At 45.6% G+C, this 21,706-nt stretch overlaps 1 protein-coding gene across 2 annotated transcripts in view; it reads right to left on the reverse strand.

The window, feature by feature from the left end:
- The window catches only part of LOC122552203 (phospholipid phosphatase 3-like), an 85,036-nt gene extending 64,274 nt beyond the window's left edge, over positions 1-20,762 (reverse strand). Inside the window, exon 1 of one of the 2 annotated variants that reach the window (XM_043694801.2) lies at positions 19,882-20,762. In XM_043694801.2, coding sequence (XP_043550736.1) covers positions 19,882-20,059 — 178 coding nt within the window. In that variant the 5' untranslated portion in view covers positions 20,060-20,762. The remainder of the gene's footprint in view (positions 1-19,881) is intronic. The other variant, XM_043694800.2, reaches the window with a different exon arrangement.
- Between the last annotated feature and the right edge of the window lie 944 nt (positions 20,763-21,706).

Genomic DNA, 21,706 nt, shown 5'->3' on the forward strand with positions numbered 1-21,706 from the left:
GCTTGGGAAGTTAGTGGAGGCCGGAAACCTCACAACTTTTAAAAAAATATTTGGATGAGCACTTTGGATATCATAACATTCAAGAAACAAGTGCAGGGAATTGGGATTTGCACATTTTTTGTGGTAGCTACATTGGTTCAGATTCGATGGGTAGAATGCAAGTCTGTTTTGGTTTTGCACACGCAGTACATTTTAAACAGCCTGCCAATATCTCAATTACTGTTGTACCTCTGTATTTCAAAGACCTATGGGATACTCTAATTTTCTCGAACGTTCCTTTCCAAGGGGCAAAATGCTGTATCCCTTAAAGGCAGGTTACAGATAACACTTGTTTGTCCTTTTCAAACAGCTGCTTCGCTAAATGCAGAAAAGGACCAACGTGACTTGGGTCCAAGGAAGCCAGGTTTCATTTTGATAATATTTAACTGGAACTGAAACTTTATGTCAAATAAGTTAAGCCACAAGATCATCTCTTTAGTGCAAAGGAGAACTTTCTTCGTTGCATAACTGGCTTCTGAAAATATGAGCCACAAAATGTCCCAGGTCTGATTTACTGACGCGTTTTGAAGGGTTAAAAGAATCTGTGATCTTCCATCGGCGTGTTCGATGGAGATAGATTGCAGTCCTTGTACAGCCCTGGTGACAGGAGTCTTGTGTTAACTGGAGGTTCTCAAGTTAATGGTCAGTAGTCACACCCACATCCTGTTCCTTTTCACCTTTGATAATATACATCCATTCATTGTTCACAGGCTTCTCATTTCCTGCTGCACTGTGCATTACCCTCAGTCTCTTCACTTGAAATCCGTCTGCATTTCCTCACCAATCCATTTAAATGACGATTTCTACAATGTCTGGAGGGTTGGAAAGGATGCTGCAACGTCACCACCTGCATGACTCTTACCCAGCTCAGCCCAGCGTCACCGTCTACAGTGGTGTTGGCAGTTCCTACCCATGGGACACTTACTACTCCTTCCCTATCGACACGGAAAACCTCCCTCCCTTCCTTCCATACTGCACTGCTCCACCACACCCACACAACACCATCTCCTGTTTCTCGAAGCAATCCTGCATTATCACACTTGCTTCCCCTGGCTTTCAGCAGCACATTCCTGCACTATGTGACACAACCATACCAGATAAGCGAGTTTAATATTCAACCTGATTTTGGATCGGATCCAAAATTTGGCAGTGAGCTTCAGATGGTAGCACTGAGTCAAGGAGATTGCTGTTTCCAGGTACATATCAGGATCAGAGGCTCAACAGATGCTACAAATCCATTCCTGAGGGATTGCGGAAGATGTCCGCTTTTCAGAGGAGATGTACAAAGTCAAAGATTCTTCTACGTTTAATGGTGCTGCTCAGTAAAGGGCAAGAGAGGGTTCAATCTGAATCAGAGAAAGATTAATTGACTGTTCATTTCATTTCCATTTCAGGGTTTGAATCTTATCTAACAGTTATCCAGAATCTGATTTCAAAGCCCATTCCAACACTTGAACACAAAGATCATCAACAAAGGTTAGGGTGGATTGGCCATGCTAAATTGCCCATAGTATCCAGGGATGTGCAGGTTAGCTATGAAGGTTAGCCATAGGAAATGACTGGGTGAGGGTATGGGATGGGTCTGGGTAGGATGCTCTTTAAAGGGTCAGTGTGGACTCAATAGGCTGATGGCCCACCTGCACACTGTAGGGACTCTACAATTTATGATCAAGCGCAATGCAGAGGGAGTGCTGCACTGTCAGGAGATGCGGTCTTTCTAATGAGACGTTCATCCAGGCACCCCATCTGCTTAGCGGATGGAAAAGATCCCATGGCATCAATTCAAAGAACAGCAGTGCCGTTCTCCAAACGTCTTGGCGGAATCTTATCACCAAAAAAAACACAAAGACCGTTATTGCATTGTTGTTTGTGGGAAAGGGCCGTGGAGACATTAACTGCTTAATTTCTGACAATACAACACTGACTTCCAAAGTACTTCATTGGTTACAAAGTACTTTGGGTGTGGGATGACTTTGAAAAGTGCGAAACAAAAAGAAGCCCCTTTTTTTCAAAGTGTTCCTGGAGAGGTGATAAACTGGGTGGCCATCTTGTTTTCTTCCTTTCAGGAGGAGCTGCTTTCTGACCTTATTCAAAACAGTGACTACTGTAAATTGTGAGCAGGGGAAACCTGCCTCCACTAATAGATGTGTGCTCCAGTTTGCTGTTGGAAATACTGTCAGTCAGCAGCGAGAGATATACGACTGCAATAAAATGTTAAATTGCAGAACAAATCGCAAGAGAAAAAGTGGGACTCTGGAGAGCAAGCTTTAAAGAGACAGTACTTTCCCTGCTTCTGTTGTCAACAGGACTGACTCCTGATAGACCCCAAGAAAGAGTTATGGATTCCGCAGTCAACTCCTGATTAAGTGTGGCCGCTCTTCTGACCACTTTTGGCACACCTGGTCGGCATTCACACAAAACTGGCCCCCCTCGAAGTGTTTGAGCAGCAGCGGTGTCCATTAAATACGGACTGACAATTCCTTTGCTGGCAGTGTACATAACCAGAGTGCAAAACATCAACACATACTGCACGTTAAATACTATTTCAACTGAGAGTGGGAGAAAGTTTGGGAGTTAGAAACCGAAACATGGAAAACAGAAGGAGGAGTCGGCCCTTTCAGCCTGCTCCACCAATCACGGCTGATCAGCCAACTCAGTCCCCTGTATCCACATACACTTTGATCCCTTTAGCCTGAAGAACATTCAATGCTTCAGCCTCAGCTGCTTTCTGTGGCAGAGAATTCCACAGGCTCCCCACTCTCTGGGTAAAGATGTTTCTCCTCATCTCATTCCAAAGCGGCCGACTCCATATTCTCAGATTGTGATCCCCTTGGTTCTGGATTCCCTGTGATTCAGGAATATCCCTCCTGTGTTCACTCTGTCTAGTCTTGTTGGAATCTTATAGGTTTCTGTGAGATCCCCCTCATCCTAATAAACTTCAATCAATGTAATCCTAACCAGCCCAGTCTCTCTTCATACATCAATACCTCCACCTCAGGGGTTGGTCTGGTAAACCATTGTTGCCTTCCCTCCGGAGCCAGAACATCCTTCCTCAGATAATGGGCCCAAAACTGCACACAATACTCCAGATGTGATTGCACCAAGGCCCTGTACAATTGCAGCATGATATCCCTGCTCCTACATTCTAATCCTCTCACTATGAAGGCCAACGTACCATGTGCCTTCTTCACCACTTGGTGCACCTGCACGCTTACTTTCAGTGACTGATGTACAAAGACACCAGAGTCTCATTGGACTTCCCACTTCCCCAATCTATCACCATTCACAATCAGCACTCCTAATATTGCTATCAAAGTGGATAATCTCATATTTATCCACATTCCACCGCATCTGCCAAGCATTTACCTACTCACCCAACTTTTCCAAATCACACTGAACCATCTCTAACACATATCCTCCCAATGCGTATATCAATTTCATCTTAGGTGTTTATGCCTCCATTGAAGTCACTCCACAGAGGCCAGTATTCCATCACCAAACACACGTGGAGAATCCTTGACACTGATCCAACTCCTTCAGAGCCCGCTCTCAGAGTGACCAGAACCCCTGACACTGCTGTTCATATCTGTCAGTCAGGGCTCCCTGATTAGACCAGGTTAACAGCCGCAATCAGGGAACTCAGATTCTATGAGGCTCTTCCAGCTCTTCTCACTACAATCACTCCATCTATAGCAGTCATTTTATAAGGCAAGTACTTTCCATTCACAGTTGCCTTTCAATACTGCAATCGGCACCATAGAAACTAAAGCGAGACGTAACTCAACATGTCCAAAGAGAGTCCCTGTTCTGGCAATATTATCAAAGACACAGTCTATATCCAGAACAAAGAGCAGGGAAACATCCCTGTATTGTTTGCGGCATGGCACTAACTGCGGTTAAATTACTTTTCAATCCATAAGATAACTTTCAGCATAGCACCAGCTGCTGGGATTCATTGGAACAAAACACCTATGGGCAGCCAAGTTAGGAGAAGGTACCAGGGACAGTTGCTTCAAGAAATGGCAGAACAGGGGAGGAAAGGTGGCTCAGTGGTTAGCACTGCTGCCTCACAGCGCCAGGGACCGGGTTCGATTCCAGCCTGTGTGGAGTTTGCACATTCTCCTCGTGTCTGCTTGGGTTTCCTCCCACAGCCCAAAGATGTGCAGGTCAGGTGGATTGGCTAAATTGCCCATAGTGTCCAGGGATGTACAGACTAGGTGGGTTAGCCATGGCGAATACAGGGATAGGGTGGGGGTCTGGATGGAATGTAATTTGGAAGGTTGTTGTGGACTTGATGGGCTGAATGGCCTGCTTCCAGATGGTAGGGATTCTAGAAAGACAACATACCTCATTGGTTGAGAAGGAAGAAGGTGGCTACAGTGTTAAGGGCGGTCCCAATCATTGTGGCTTAACGCAGCAGCAATAGGCACAATGATGGGCCCCTAACATTCCCACATTACTCACAGGTTTGTACAAGGGACCATTCACTAAATATTGGGGCAGTGGAGAATTGGCAACACAGACTGAGCTGGAAGTCTGACAGTGGCTGTTTCGCTCAAAAGCCCGATACAGCCTGATGTCAATATTAAATACCATATAGATAGAAAACTCTTCACCCTCAATCACTTCTGTGCATAAACCAAAATGGCCACCATCGACATGTGTGATTCACAGCCTGTGGGTGACTGCAGTGTCTCTGCCCACTGTACACAATCTTTGCAAATGCCTCCTCTTCAATTCTGATTATACCCAACTCAGCCCGTCTTTGACTGTCACCGAGACAAAGGCACATATTGACCCACACCCGGTCAGCCAAGTATTCCACCTCCATCGCTTAAGAAGTCACTTCTTTGTTGTTTTTCAAATTTTTCTTTGATGTTAATTTTGCAACAAAGCACTACCAAAAGGATTGTGAGCTGACTTGTCCCAGTCTGGCAGTGCCATTGTCAGATTGTCAATGCTAGTCAGCACAGACTGAAGAACATGAGGTCTCAGCTCTGAACTTGGCACCAACAAGACAGTACTGTCAAAGGAAGTGTTGTTCGTGTCAGAGACACTCCACCTCTGAAGACTCACCTTTTCACTACTGTTGCAAACTATCCTGCATTGAATACAGAGTTCCTCCCATTCTCCCGTACAAGGTTAAACGTTTTGTGGGTGACTTCTTGAATAATTGCATCATGCATTTTGCCAAATTATTTCCCAGGTCCCAGCCAGTATTCCAATTCCAGTGAATCCCGCTTTTGTTGGCAAAGGGAAAAGGGACAACATTCAAATCCCAAACGCTGTGGGGACCATTAGAGAGTTAAAGGGGCTGACTCCATATTCATTGTTCAGATGGTGCGGAACGCTCGGTACGGAATCACAAATGTACAGAGGAGGCATTCATGCTTCTCGAAGGGTGGATAAGATCTGTTTAAGGGTCGTGGGCTGAAGTTAAATTTAAATTCATGTCCCATTGTGAATGGCAAACAAAAACAGGCTTCAGCAGTTTAAAGGAAATATATTTGCTGCTACCATTGGCATGCTGTCTGATGTAGTTCAAATCATTACCATCTGTTTTTGTTGTTTTAATACAAATGTCAACATTTCCCAAGAGCTGTCATTCCAGATGAACCCATTAAGAATCTTTGGTGGGACTTGTAAAACTCCAAACATACAATGGACGCGGAGTTCCCATTTCGATTGACAGTTTTAAGAGCTTATTAAAGGATTAGTCAATTTTGATGTGGTTATAAACAGAAGCTCAATTGTTTATAACTGAGTAACGACTTGAGGATGTCTCAAATCTTTGAACAGCTTCTTGAAAGAACATTTTTTTTCTGAGCTAACTTTGTCCATGTGAGAGAACTCTCAGTTTTTTTTTTAAAAATATCTCCACATGGCTTTAAGTCTCACCAGTTTAAACTAGGTGAGACTTTGGAGGTGGCTTGGGAGTATGACATAATGTGGAGGTGGAATATGGATTTCAAGGGGTGTGGAAGTGGCAGAGGGCCGGAAGGGATTGTGTAGATTGCGTGAGGGAATCAGGGGCTATTGAGGCGACTGTGGGAAAAGGTTTGGGAAGCTCCGTCCTTGGATCTAGTAGGTATATCTCCAACCTGGCACTCTGGACAACCGCAACACTCCAACAGAGACCTGGCTGATGTGTTAACTTGGTTTCTTCCTGGCCCGAGATGGTTGCAGACTGTGTGCCAATACGGCATGGTTAGCTGAGCATGTTAGCAGAGTGACTTAACCATTGCATGCACCCCTTTCCCACAGAGAAATGCCTCCTTCCTCTTTGCTACTGAATGAGGATTTGAATCATTTTTGCTTTTACTCAGGTCTTGGAAAGAGAAGGAATGTATCATCACAGCTTTCATTTCCCCTGGACATCTACTGTAATTCACAACACATTACAGACTTTCTGGTGCTCTCACTGTTATGCAGAAGTTAATTCTTCAATGTAGAAATACCATAAACAGTGAAGAGATGTCTGACTGGCAGAGTCTGTGGGATTCGCCATGAGGTCAAGAGAACAGAATGATTTCCTGCAATTCTTCAAAATGGCTGGAGATTCCAACCTGAAGAATAGGTGCAGATATTGAGGCTTCGTTTTCTCAGGACAGGAACAGCACCCTTAATAAGGCACCAAGACGTCAGCCTAGATGACCTGTTCAAATCCTGAGTGAGACTTGAAGCACATCACCTTATTACATAAAGACAGGGGGTTCCCTGAACCTCACCACAACACCTCTTTGGAAATGTAGGCATGATCTGCGTCTTTGCCACATTACAGACTCAAAGTGGAAATGGCCATAATCCCTATGGGAGATTTACTTTAGAAGAGAAGTGACTGGTGGGGAGTTGAACCCAAGGCCATGTTGCCCTGGGTAAGGGGCAAGGTCAAGAAGGCATTTTGACTTTGGCCAGGTCGGGAGTTGAACCCATGCCTGTTGGCACTGCGCTGCATCACAAACCAACTGCCGGCCAACTGAGCTAACCAATCCCCACAATGACTACAACCTCCACAAACATCAGTTCACTCAAAACCGGCACTGGCCCAATCCCACAACAAGTCACAGGGATTTACAAGTGAAACATCTCTTCCTATCTCTGTCATCTTTCCCCAACTCAACAATCCATCAAACATTTTGCTCCTGTCACTCTTGGGCACCACCTCACTTTCCACCGCCCCCCGTTTCCACCGTGTGAAAGGGGCAGGTCAAACAGGAACAAAGACTGGGGCTGTACCATTGTAGAAGGCAAAACCCCCCACCCACCAAGGTAACAAGTGCTTGACTGCAAACTGAATTCTGGTGGCTGTAGGAAGGCAGTGGAATTAGAATACATCAGCTCACAGTCTAACAAACTGCCTTTCTCTCTAAACCCATCACCTTCAGGAGCAGAGTAACCACTTTTGTACAAATCTGCCCAGGGACCTCACAACTGGCTCCCAGCAAGTTGGAGGGTACTCAAAACGAGAGCTAAGCTTCAAATTTCCTATCCACTGCTTTTGTGTGGCAATCTTTGCGAAGAAGAATAAGTGGCAATCAATTCTAATAATTTTCAGCTCTGACTTATCAAATATAACCCCGTGACCCAGACAGCTTGTTGGAAGTCAGCTTATTAAAAAAGACAAAATGAGAATTAAGATGAATGTTGACCATTCTTCTTGTGCGTGGGTCAGGCTGCACTTGGAAATTGTTTTAACAACATCAAATGCATCCTGAGCCCGAAGTTTCATAGATGTTAATGGTGCAGATGTTAGATCACAGACATAAAATGTTCCATTACAGACGGCACGTGGCTCTGAATTTCCTTTGTAACTTCTCAGTCTTCAAGAGGTTCCTGGGGGAGTCTGCACTCAAGATGGCTGGCCCCTAATGCAAAATCATCAAGTTAACAAGACCCCGGCTGACCCCTGCTTTAAACAGTACCCCCACAATAAACTGCCTTCCATCAGCCTGTCTGATTCTGATGCATTCATTTTAAACAGCCCTCAACTCTTGTTCCGGTGCAATTGCTCCCCCGGTGTTTTGTGAACTCTAACTCATTGGCGTACTCCCAGCCTCCTGGCACACTGTGGCTGGTCTGCGGCCCTTCCTCCATTCCATTGTTTGGGGGTGCAGAACCTGCCCTCTTATATCGCTGCGGGAGGACCGCAGAAAGGCAGTAAAAACAACAGGCTCAAAGATAAAAACAAACATAAATCAAATAAAACTGGTCAGTTCTATATTGGGGAGTGATCTAACAATTTAATCCTTCAATCCATTGCAATCCTTGGCACTGGTTGTGCTATGTATAGAATACAGGGGTCAGGGGTAAGTATAGGATAATAGGGAAGGGGAATGGTTCTGGGTGGGTTACTCTTTGGAGGGACTTGTTGGGCCGAAGGGCCTGTTTCCACACTGTAGGGATTCTGTAGGGACTTTATGATTCTATACAGAATTAAACTCTTAGCTCTTCACTCCAAACCTCAACTCCTCTGTTACTTGCTGCACAGTTGGCTTCAGGAATTTGGAACTCATTCCTGGAGGTTAGAGTTGGGCAAACAATTAAATTTTAAGTAATCTAATCGATTCAGGTCCACCTCCTGATATTGACCTCTGCCTGGTGAGCACAGAGTGGTGTTAGTAACAAAGCTCTCTAGATCATGAAGAGGAAAATTCAATCAATGTCATTTTCTGGAATGCGTCTTCTGGGTGTGGCATAAAGATGGAATGATGTTTGTGGTGATGCCATCCCAACCACCAATACCCATCTACACTCTTGTGCCTTGGCTCACACATGAAGAATTGGCACACGATTGAGGTACTGGCAAGTTGCCAGCAACCGTCACCACCTTCTAAAAGAGAAAATACAGTCAAGTCACCATAGTCCCAGAGGATCATGGGGCTGCCCTCTCATGAATATGAGAGATAGGGGGAGAGAGAGAGAGAGAGAGAGAGAGAGAGAGAGAGAGAGAGAGAGAGAGAGAGAGAGAGAGAGAGAGAGAGAGAGACACACACACTCTGGAGTCTCACAGCATCACAAACCAGCCAACCTACCAACTGAACTAACCGCCTCCTGGGGTGCAAACCACTACATTCAGAAGCGTAGTCAGCAGGAAGCGGAAACTGTGTAGGGAATAACCACATGGCCGTGACTCCAGCCCCTTTCAGGAGAGAAAATAAGTTGATAGGGAATCCCAGGTGGATATAAACTCTGGCCCAATTCTGCAGTTTGTAGTTGGATATTACATTGCTCTTTCCCTCCCACCCACCCCCCCTCAGGATTTCCAGCCATAAGGAACCCAGCTGGAAGGCCATTCTAGCTTAATGTTCCAAGAATGTACAGAATAATTTTGACACAGACTGAGGCCATTCAGCCCTAGGCTAACTATCCATTGTCACCCCAAGTACATGGAAAGGCTTAAGGCCCTTTCTGGCAAGGGGAGACAGAATACAAATTTTCCTCTGGGGTTGGGTACCTTGCCTGGACGAGTCTGAGCTGCCTGCAGGGGAACTCTGAACAATGGCCCACTCTCAGGGAGCAGACCTTGAAACACTTCATTGACAATTGGGTGGCCTGTTTTGTCTTTGAACAGCTCGAGGGCACATTGGGACCATGTCAGTTCTTGCTGGAGTGCATCACCTGGTATTCAGTGCCTCCGGCAGGTAACATTCCTGGACAGACTCAAATCTTTAGAAAGAGGAATTAGAACCATGGCAGAACATGTCGAATCCTGCCTTGTTAGAATCACAGCCAATAAATTATCAATTATCTGGCGTGGGTACTAGTCTGCTCCTTTCGACGTCTACATCTTGCACTGCTTGCCTGACAATGTTCCCCTACATATATTTATTCAGATTCTGAGCTGGAGACTCCATGCCTTTCACATCTACCATCGATAATAGGCCACGGAGCGAAAGTAAGCCATTCAGTGGGACCATGGCCAATCTGCTCATTCTCAATTCCACTGTCCTGTCTTTACTCCAAAACCCTCGATTCCCTTCCTGATTAAAAGTCTGACTATTCCTCAGCCTTAAATAGACTGAATGCCTCAGCTTCAACAGCCCTGTGCAGTAAAAAATTCTGCAGGTTCACTACCCACTGAGAGAATAAATTCCTCCCCATAGCTGCTTTAAACATGCATCCCTTACTATAAGATTTTGCCCTCTGTTCTTAACTCTCCCACAACAGGAAACAAACTGCCCAGTCAAAGTCCCCTAAAAATCCTATATTTTTTAATAAGGTTGCTTCTCATCTTCTTAACTCTAAATGAGTGCAGGCCCAACCTCCTCAACCTCTCCTCATAAGACAATTGCTCCATAACGGAGATCATTCTTGTGAACCTTCTTTGGGCTTCACTCCAAAGCCAGCATATCTTTCCTTAGATAAAGGAGGACAGACTGTGGCCTAACTGTTATCTTATATAATATTAGCAAGACTTCTCTATTTTCATACTTCATTCTCTTTGAAATAAAGGTCAGCATTAGGTCAGTGGGCCGAGGAATGGCAGATGCAATTTAATTTGGATAAATGTGCGGTGTTGCATGTTGGTAAGACGAATGAGGGTGGGACTTACACAGTTAATGGTAGGGCCCTGGGGAGTGCTGTCAAACAGGGGTTCAGCTACATATGGCCATTGTTCATAGTTCCCCTTCCTTGAGAGTTGCAGCACAGATGGACAGGGTGGTAAAGAGGTTGCGTGATACGCTTGCCTTCATTGCTCAGAAAACTGAGTATAGGATTTGGGATGTCACGTTGCTGTCCTATAGGATGTTGGTTCGGCCATTTTTGGAGTAGTGTGTGCAATTCTGGCTACCCTGCTATAGGAAGGACATTATTAAATTGGAAAGGGTGCAGACAAAATATACAAGGATGTTACTGAGACTGGAGGGTTTGAGCTATAAAGAGCGCCTGGGACATTTTTCCCTGGAGCATAAGAGGTTGTGGGGTGACCTTATAGAGGTTTATAAAATCATGAAGGATACAGATAAGATAAATAGCGAAGGTCTTTTCCCAAGATTGAGGGAGTTCAAAACTAGGGGGCATAATTTTAAGGTGAGAAGTGAATGATATAAAAAAAAGTGACCTGAGGGGCTACTCTTTCACATTAGAGGGTGGTTTGTATATGGAATGAACTGCCAGAGAAAGTGGTGGATGCAGGTACAGTTACAACATTTAAAAAACATTTGCACAGATACATAATCAGGAAAAGGTTTAGAGCGATACGGGTCAAATGCAGGCAAATGGGACTAATTCAGTTCAGGGAAACCTGATCAGCATGGACCAATTGTATCGAAGGATCTGTTTCTGGGCTGTATGACTCTTCCTGAAGAAGGGCTCTGGCCTGAAACGTCGATTTTCCTGCTCCTCGGATGCTGCCTGACATGCTGTGCTTTTCCAGCAACACACTCTCAACTCTGATCTCCAGCATCTGCAGACCTCACTGTCTCCCTGTATGACTCTATATGCCTTTCCTATTACCTGCCGAATGAGAATTTCTAAATCCCTCTGTGCTGTATCTTTCTGCAGTCATCTCTATTTAAATAATATTCAGCTCCTCTATTCTTCCTGCCAAAGTACATAACCCGGGGTAAACACTGTCCTGGATTCCTTTGATCATTATTTTCTCCTCTGGGATGCGGGCTAACGTAGTGTTCCAGGCAGCATACTCCCTCTGCACGGCTATTCTTCATTCAAACAGGTCATACAACAGGTTATTAAACTGTCCAATCATGGCCTGGACAATGACTAGTGCACAGAAACTTATGACTGATTTCATTTTATGAAGTATCCATCTACTTCTGCTCTTCTGCCAAGCTCACTGATGGATGAAGAGACTCAGGAAAATCTTTTTTATTTTGTTCCCTTTCCAGGATCCACTGTCTCAGAGGGAGATTCAACTGTGGCTATCCAAAGGAAACAAGATAATGGTCCAAAGAGTGACCATTTGCAGGGCTACAGCAAGAGATGGGACTAACTTGCAGAGAATTGGCACAGGCACCATCATCTGAATAACCTCCTGGTGTGCTACAACCATTCCATGAATGTATCACTCGAGGTAAATTTTAAACAAATTCTAAAAGTTAAAATGATCAAATGTGAAAACGTGTGTATGTAAAACAGATTTTCGATTCACTAAGTAATTAGACTATAGTAGAGCACCCAAAATCAATTAAGTATATTACAGAACATCTTTAATTTGGTATGGGTTCACTAACTCATGATAACTCAGTACTGAATAAGATTAATAACAGCCTTGTACTCCAAGCCAGAGATAAATAACAGCAACGCCAAGAGTATCTGCAGAGTTCCCCGTAAAATCATGACTTCCCTTTCACTTAGACATGACAGCATCTTCAAAAGGGAACAGAGATGAGAACACAGCAGCCAGTGATATAAAAATAAACTGCATTCGAAGAAATGCGAGAGACAGGTTACACCGCAAAGTGCTATTTAGGATGCAGAGAAATCAATGGGCATTAAGAACACCTTCAGCAGGCAGCCCTGTATGACTTGGGCTATAAATCTGCAGCTTGCCTCAATTTAAATTGCCTTTCCTGGTTCTACAGGAGAGCAAGTCTCTTACCTCCACCTTACCCGGAACCTCAATCCTGAGCTCCACAGGCCCAGGGTCAAACACGGAAATGTTTCAGTGAAAGGAAAGAAAACCAGGTTTTTTCCGTTTTGCTGCTACTTCTGACCTCAGTGAACTGACCTCTTCCAAAGTGACAGGAGTTGATAAATTGCGATCAGTCTATAACTCTCTCAGCAGTTGATCTCAAATCCCCGAAGGGCAATACCTGAGCATTGGCTTTCTAAGGGAGAGTCCAGGCTCATACAGCTCCAGCCAAATCTCTGTGCTACGCTGTAGATTATTGGACACTCTATGAACACCTGCTAGTTCTAAAGCTGATAACTACCTGCCAGTTAGACCATTAATGTGTTCGTAGACCACAGCGAAACCTGTTTGGGCTGGTTTTCTTCAGCCATTTGAACTCTCCGATCGAATGAAGTCAGTATTTCAGCAACATGGTCCATAGGAAACAGACTTTTACGGTTAACGGGTCTTAGTCAATGAGTGACAAGGAAAACTAGCCGGGATCAACTTCCATCCACACCATGGATCCGGACAGAATCAGGCTCCATCATATTGCTGGGACCAAATCCATTCCACATAATCCTCCAAATCCCTGTGCAATGCTTTAATTATTTTGCTGAGGCTTTATAGCATTTATGAGAGATGGAAGCTTGGGATTGGGATTTAAGTTCAGAATCCTCCACAGGTTGGAGTACCTCTACAGCTAAACTCCAACTCTAACCTGAAGGGCCCCGTGTGGTTCCACACACACTGGGTACTTCAGATGGTGAATCTCTTGCTGTGAGTATTATCTTGGCATTAGGCTCCTGAAGTGGTAATCTGGAGATCCTAGACTGATCCTAAGATGTGGATTCAACCCCAATCTCAGCAGCTAGAGAATGTAGCGTCAATTATAGAGTCAGAGATGTACTTGTCTATGCTGACCAGATATCCCAACCCTATCTAGTCCCATCTGCCTGGCCCATATCCTTCCAAACCCTTCCTATTCATATATGCTTCCAGATGCCTTTTAAGTTTGCAATTGTACCAGCCTCTACCACTTCCTCTGGCAGCTCATTCCATATACGTACCACCCTCCGAGTAAACAAATTGCCCCTTAGGTCCCTTTTATATCTTTCCCTCTCACCCTAAACCTATGCCCTCTCGTTCTGGACTCCCCCACACCAGGGAAAAGACCTTGTCCAGTTACCCTATCCATGCCCCTCATGATTTTATAAACTTCTATAAAGGTCACCCCTCAGCCTCCGACGCTCCAGGGAAAACAGCACCAGCCTGTTCAGCCTCTCCCTGTAGCTCAAAACCCTCCAAACCTGGCAACATCCTTGTAAAATCATTTCTGAACCCTTTCAAGTTTCACAACATCATTCTGATATTTTAGCTGTCAATTAATTTAAATAAATTTGAAATTAAAAGCCAGTCTCAGAAACAGCTCCCTTGAAGCCACCGAGTTGTGGTATCGACCCTTTAAGGATTGACACATTTCCTTCTTTAATCTGGCCCATAAGTGGCTCCAGACACTCCGTAATGTGGTTGACTCTTGACCTGTTCTCTGAAATGGCCAAGGTATAGGGAAGAGGAATAATTGCCGGCCGAGCCAGCGAGGGGACATTCTGTAAATATACCATTTTTAAAATTTTCTGCCATTTTTTTGCCATTAATGTTCTAGACAGAGAAAACTCCATGGATAGTGACAGGTTTCCAGTGCCTTGCTGAAGAACACAGTAACAACACTGTTTTACTGAGAACATCATCAGAGCTGAGCCTGACCTCAGTCTCCGTGGAGACAAGGAACACGAACCCTCAGCAGTTTTGCAAGAAGGTCAATTGTAATGTCCCAGTTGGTTTCTCAGTTAACTCAAACCTTCACAGATGCACACAGAAAGCATTCTATCAGCCTGGGTATGGCAACTGCTCTGCCCAGGACTGTACAATCCAGACCATCGCACACAAGCCAACCTCCCACCCACTAACTCCAGACTACTTGTTGCTGTGGAGAAACAGGTCACATCATCAAAAGAGCCCTCCCGCCCCGGTTATAATCTCTTCCAACCTCTTACCACCAGGCAGGAGATAGAAAAACTTAAACACACGTACCAACAGGTTCAAGAACAGCTTCTTCCCAACTTCTGAATGGATCTAGAATCATAGAATCCCTACAGAGTGGAAACAGGCCCTTCGGCCCAACAAGTCAACGCCAACTCTCAGAAGAGTAACCCACCCAGACCCATTCCCGTACATTTTACCCCTGACTAATACACCCAACCTGCACATCCCAGAGTATTATGGGCAATTTTACATCGCCAATTCACCCTAACCTGCACATCTTTGGACTGTGGGAGGAAACCAGAGCACCCGGAGGAAACCCACGCAGACATGGGGAGAATGTGCAAACTCCACCCTCTCAGATTTCAAATCTAATGTTGATCTTGTTTTTGTACACTTCCTGTGCAACCGTAACTTTGTATTCCTCGCTCCATCCAATCACTCGATGATCTGCCTGCACTGTACGCAAAACAAAACTTTTCACTGTACTTAGGTACATGTGACAACAATCAAATCAGATCAAATCAAATCCTTTGAAGATGCAGCACTTTAGAGGCAGAGAGTCCCTAACTTTAGATCCTCAGAGACAGTAATTTCTAGTCTCAGGTGTTTTCGCTATCTGACAGCGTAGACTATGTTCCGAAATGGCAATGTAACAGGGGAGAAGAGAGACAGAGAAATAAAACAGCCTAACATTTTCCATTCGGTCCAAATTGGATACAGAATCCCCTCTGAAGCTGAGGGTGTGCCCTGTGGCAACTAACACTCCAGTGGCTGCAGGTGAGATCAAGTCACAGCAAAAGAAAACGTTGCATTTATGTAGCACCTTTCCTGGCCACAAGGTGTCTCAAAGTATTTCACAACCAATGACAGACTTCTTCCAACATAATTATTACTGCAACGTAGGAAACACAGCCACCAAATTTCACACAGGGAATTCCCACAGAGAGTGACACATAACCAACCAGGTAACTTGATGGTGGGTGTGTGTGCGCACGTGTGTGTGTTCAGGGATAAATAATAGCCAAGGCGCTTGGGATAATTCGAAATAATGCCATGGGAGTCTGACATCCACCCGAGCACGCCTCAGCTGAAAAGTGGTATCTCTGCCAGTGCAGCACTCCCTCAGTGCCGCACTGGATTACAAGCCTCAATTTATGTGAAGTGCACCTTCCTAGAGTTCAGGTCTTAATATTTAACCAGGGGATGAGACTTGTCTTACCAACCTTAAACATCACAGGAGGCATCACAAAGGGCTAACAGTGGTTAAAGGTTCTACCATCATTTCACGGCAGAGTGTACTGACCAGTGTTACAGTAAAAGTGAAGGTCACTTGCCAAGATTAAAACACAGATAGACAATAACAAATATTACTACATAAGAACTGACAAATGCAAGCTAGAGGGCTGAGAAAGATCATGGCCGATCCACACCAATAGGATTCTATTTTCTGTTGTTTAACATGGGACACCTTAAACTAATTTAAAAAGGAAAATCTCGGAATTATGCAGCATCTGCAGGGAAAGGATAGGAGGTCAGATGGAATTATATTCATCCTAGATGTTAAACTGACTTTTCTCATTTCACAGATGTGGGCTTGTGTTGTTATCACAGATTTCCCGGGTGCACGTTTTCTCTTTGCTGTACACCAGCTCTCTGTTTCATTTGCAATCTATCCTCATTGCCAGCGGATATCCCACATCAAGGTCTGGTACTGGGGTGACTTTAATTTCACAGCAGCTTCTGTGACACAGCTGGTAGTCAGCTGGGCACAGAGGCAGCACAAGGATTCATAACAAGATCTAGCCTTTCACCTGCAATCCCCATTGCTGGGGAGAGGGCTAATGGTCACGGCCTCAACTCCCCAGTTCAAAAACAACCACCTGCATTTATATGGCACCACTTATGTAGTACAACATTTCAAGGCACTTCCCAGGAGTGCGATTCCAGGGGAGAATTAGACCAGGCGACGAACGCTGGGTCAAAGAGAAAAGTTGTACAGACTGTCATGGCACAGTGGTTAGCACGGCGCCAGGGACCCGGGTTCAATTCCAGCCTCGGGCGACTGTGTGTGGAGTTTGCACGTACTCCCCGTGTCTGCTTGGTTTCCTCCGGGTGCTCTGGTTTCCTCCCAGAATCTAAAAGGGTGCAGGTCAGGGTGAATTGGCCTTGCTAAATTATACCGTGTTTGGCAGGTTAGTGGGAGGCTTACAGTGGTTACAGTGATAGGGGTCTGGGTGGGTGCTCTTTGGAGGGTAGTGTGGACTTGATGGGCCAAACAGCCTCTTTTAGCACTGTAGGGATTCTATGATTAAAAGGAACAAAGTGGGTGGGGAAATTAGGGTGGGCATTCGAGAGTTTAAGGCTTCAGAAACTGAATGTGGAGTGACAAAATCCAGGGGCACACAAGAGGCCAAAACTGATGGAGCACACAAACTTCACAGCGTTATAGGACTGGCTGACATGACTGAGTTAGGGAAGGGGGAAATCAGACAGGGTTTCAAACACAAGGCCGAGAATTATAAAACAGAGAAGGAAGCATTCTTCACAGAATATACACACAGAAACAGGCCATTCAGCCCAACAAGGGCATGCTAGCTGCCTCACACTGTCCCTCTCCTAATTCTTATAACATGTCGTCTATTCCCTTCTGCACATGCTTCCCCACATCATCATATCTATCATACTGACCTCAACAAGTCCCTGTGGGGAGCATGCTCCACATTCTCAACACTTTCTAGTTTTCCATTTGGCCTCTTGGTGGCTATTTCACGACCGCATCTGCAAGTACTCCATCTAGCTCTTTTATAATACCGTAAGCCGGGACTAGATCATCCCTCAGGCATCAGAACAGCCAGTGCCTCCGTCCCACTTTGATGCACATTTCTGGTAGTCTGAAACGTAAACGGACTGGGGACGAGGGAGGCAGATAAACAGCCTGACAAATTCCAGTTTGATCCAATTTCAATTGGTTTGGATTCAAAAGCCACTTTTGCAGTGCGGCCTGGTAAATCTTTCTTGCACATTCTCAGGGGTGTCCATACTTAGTTCGGTCAGAGATGATTACAGTACTCTCAGACATAATCTAACCACAGTCCAGTTCAAAGTAAGTTTAACAATGTTTCTATAACAATGATTTTTCAGAAACAACTCCCTGTGCTCCATCTGCTTTATTGAAAGCTTTATATTGTAACCTTTAGCAATACAGTACAGTACGTTCCCAGATACTTTTGAGCCTCTGCTCCACCACCGCACCCCCCCTCCCCGCAAGATTCTTATTTTCTGAATATTATTTAATCTTACTTAACTCATCCAAATCTCACAGTCATAGAGCTGTATACTATGGAAACAGACCCTTCAGCTAACTCCTCCCCGCTGACCAGATAGCCTAAATTCATCTAGTCCCATTTGCCCATATCCCTCCAAACCCTTCCTATCCATATACCCATTTGGATGCCTATTAAATGCTGCAATTGTACCAGCCTCCACCACTTCCTCTGGCAGTTCATTCCATACACACACCACCCTCTATGTGAAAAAGTTGCCCCCTAGGTCCCTTTTATATCTTTCCCCTCTCCCCCTAAACCTATGCCCTCTAGTTCTGGACTCCCCCACCCCAGGGAAAAGACCTTGTCTATTTATCCTATCCATGCCCCTCATAATTTTATAAACATTTACACCCCTCAGCCTCTGACATTCCAGGGAAAACAGCTTATTCAGCCTTTCCCTGTAGCTCAAATCCTCCAATCCTGGCAATATCCTTGTCAATCTTTTCTGAACCCTTTCAAGTTTCACAACATCTTTCCGATAGGAAGGAGACCAGAATTGCATGCAGTATTCTAAAAGTGGCCTAACCAATGTCCTGTACAGCTGCAACATGACCTCCCAACTCCTGTACTCAATACTCTGACCAATCAAGGCAAGCATACCAAACACCTTCTTCACTATCCTATCGACCTACAACTCCACTTTCACGGAGCTATGAACTTATCTTGTTGAATTCTCAGGTTATATTCCCACCCTTAAAGCACTTTAGGTGTTGCTAATTTGCTGCACTGCTCCTTGGTGCTGACCATCATTTGGTATTGGACTGAGGGAATTATTCCTATACAGAGTTACTGACAGAGTATCAGCCAAGTCTTTTCCCCAGGGTAGGGGAGTCCAAACCTGGAGGTTTAGGGTGAGAGGGGAAAGATATAAAAGGGGCCTGAGGGGCAATGTTTTCACACAGAGGGAGGTACGTGTATGGAATGAGCTGCCAGAGGATGTGGTGGAGGCCGGTACAATTGCAACATTTAAAAGGCATCTGGATGGGTATATGAATGGATTGGATTAGATTCCCTTCGGTGTGGAAACAGACCTTTTGACCCAACAAGTCCACACCGACCCTCTGAAAAGTAACCCACCTAAACCCATTTCCCTCTGACTAATGCACCTAACACTATGGGCAATTTAGCATGGCCAATTCACCCTAACCTGCGCATCTTTGGTTTATGGGAGTAAACTGGAGCACCTGGAGGAAACCCACGCAGACACAGGGAGAACGTGCAAACTCCACGCAGACAGCTGCCTGAGGCTGGAATCGAACCCAGGACCCTGGTGCTGTGAGGCCACAGTGCTAACCACTGAGCCACCAAGGGTTTAGACAGATATGGACCAAGTGCTGGCAAGTGGGACTAGAAGAATTTCTGATATCTGGTCGGCATGGGCCTGTCCTTAAGTGTGGAGGAGGAACTGACTGGATTGCTGTACAGAGAGCTGGCAAGGGCTCGGTGGACCGAATGGCCTCCTATGTCATTAGTGACTCGATAATATATTGATCATGAGTCTAAGAAATACTGTGGGGAGAGCAAAGGAGCAGTGAGCAGACTGGCCTCATAGTTTAAGTAGACTCTCAATGAGAGGTGTATGGGGTTGAGGAGTGGGTTCAGGTAAAACAGACTGAGAGGGGAGGTTGGATGGGAGACCACAAAGTTATAGATGAAACTGTACATCTGAGTAAGACAGAGAGAAAAAAAAATCACTGCCACGGACATTTACTGGGGACATATTGTAGGAATGAGGGGAAGGAATAACATTGAAATTATTCCCCAGAGGTTACACACCGAGACGGAAAGCAGGCAACTGACTGAGGTGGGCTTTAACATGGGGGGGTGTCCTGGGGCTCCATTATAGCACCAGAACAATACAGAGTAAAGACCAGAGGACTGCCACAGAGCTCTTACCAAGTATAATGCAGATCAGGTCCAGGAAAATCAACATCCTTTTTCCCCGGGGAGGCGTGCGGTCCCTGTGAGCCCGAGCAGGGAGCCCTGGCTCTGAGTCAAAGGCATCTTCGCTGTCCGGAATCCTCACAATCGCTGCAGTGGGGGTATAATCCCCATCCCCTTTACATTTGGACATGGTGAAGGGCACTGTGTCCCGCCTGTTACCCCCCGGGGGCGAGCTGACAGTCTCTCTCTCTCTCTCTCTCCTTTCCCTCCTTCTTCCCAAAGGCCACTTCAGACACTCTGCCTCCCCGTTATGCCAAAAAACAAAAGTTTGCTGTACCTCCAAAAACAAAACGTCCGGGACTCCAACACTCCCACCACACACACACCCACCACACACACACACACACACACACAAATCCGTCACTCCTGTCGGCTGCTCAGCTTCAGAAGTTACAAAGGAACATCCGTTGTCCTCCCCCCCCCCCCCGCTAAAGAAAACTTCGGAAAAACTTTCAAAAACTTTTGGAACAAAACGTTCCGAGTGGAACCTCCAGCTCCTGGCTTTGCAAGCCCCACTGCTTTCTGTCTTCCAGTCTCACTTTCCTCTCTCTCTCTCTCTCTCTCTCTCTTCCTCCTGTGGTCAGTCCAGTACCTGAGACCTCAGGGGCGGTCTCTCTCTGTGTTTAAACTCCAGACCCTGTGAGGAGGTGGGGGCAACTCCTGGTGATTGACAACCTCGATACTCGCAAATGTGCTGGGGCAACACAGACACACACACACACACACATACAGACAAGAGCGCTTTCAGCTCGACCAGTTTAACCAATCACTCAAACTCCAGCTTTAACTCGAACCAAAAGGAAGTAAACTTCATGCCAGAACTCCATTGGCTAATCCAACTCCAGGATTTCCACTGACACTTTACAGTAATGATCACTCTGAGCAAGAGACCAGGCTCAATCTGAGTTCTCCAAAACTGGAACTTTTAATGTTTCCCATTTACAGTCCCCTCCCCAGTGTTTTCAAATTTCTTTGGGAATTGGGAATCATCTCCCCTGATTGGTTACTGACTGGTACATTGGAGCCGTAGGATTGGGTGGTTTGAGGTCCCTGCAAATCAACGGGAAAATCCATTTGGAAGTAAATATACAATGGCCCAGAGAGTCTGTGGTGTAGACACGAAGGTGGGATTTGCTAGCACAGTAAGACAGAGGGCCAAATTAATCTTGGGACGCCTGGAGGAAGAACGCCTCATCTTCCACCTCGGGACCCTTCAACCCCAGGGCACCAATGCGGATTTCACCAGTTTCCTCATTTCCTCTCCCCCCACCTTATCCCAGTTCCAACCACCCAGCTCAGCACCATCCTCATGACCTGTCCCACCTAATCAGTCTTCCTTCCCACCTATCCGCTCTGACCTATCACCTTTAACCCACCTCCATCCACCCATTATACCCTCAGCGACCTTCCCCCCCAGCCCCCCCCCCCCCCCCCCCCCATCCCATTTATCGCTCTGTCCCTGGAGGCTCCCTGCCTCCATTCCTGATGAAGGGCTTTTGCCCGAAACGTCAATTTTTCTGCTCCTCGGATGCTGCATGACCGGCTGTGCTTTTCCAGCACCACTCTGATCTTGACTCTAATGTTCCAGGGACATGAATTACAATCCCAGTGGTGGAGGGTGGCAAGTCCGCTATCTGAGGTCTTCCTGCTAAAGTTAATCGGGGGTCCGTTTGATTATGAGACCCTCCTGGTGCCTCAAATATAATCTGGTTCAAGTAAGCGATACCCCTGGTTTGTTAGACAACGCCAAACACCAGTGTTTTTAAAAATGTAACCA

This window comes from Chiloscyllium plagiosum, unplaced genomic scaffold (genome assembly GCF_037043375.1).
Source record: "Chiloscyllium plagiosum isolate Xiang-an unplaced genomic scaffold, Cpla_swu_hap1 HiC_scaffold_45, whole genome shotgun sequence".
NCBI classification, from domain to species: Eukaryota; Metazoa; Chordata; class Chondrichthyes; order Orectolobiformes; family Hemiscylliidae; genus Chiloscyllium; species Chiloscyllium plagiosum.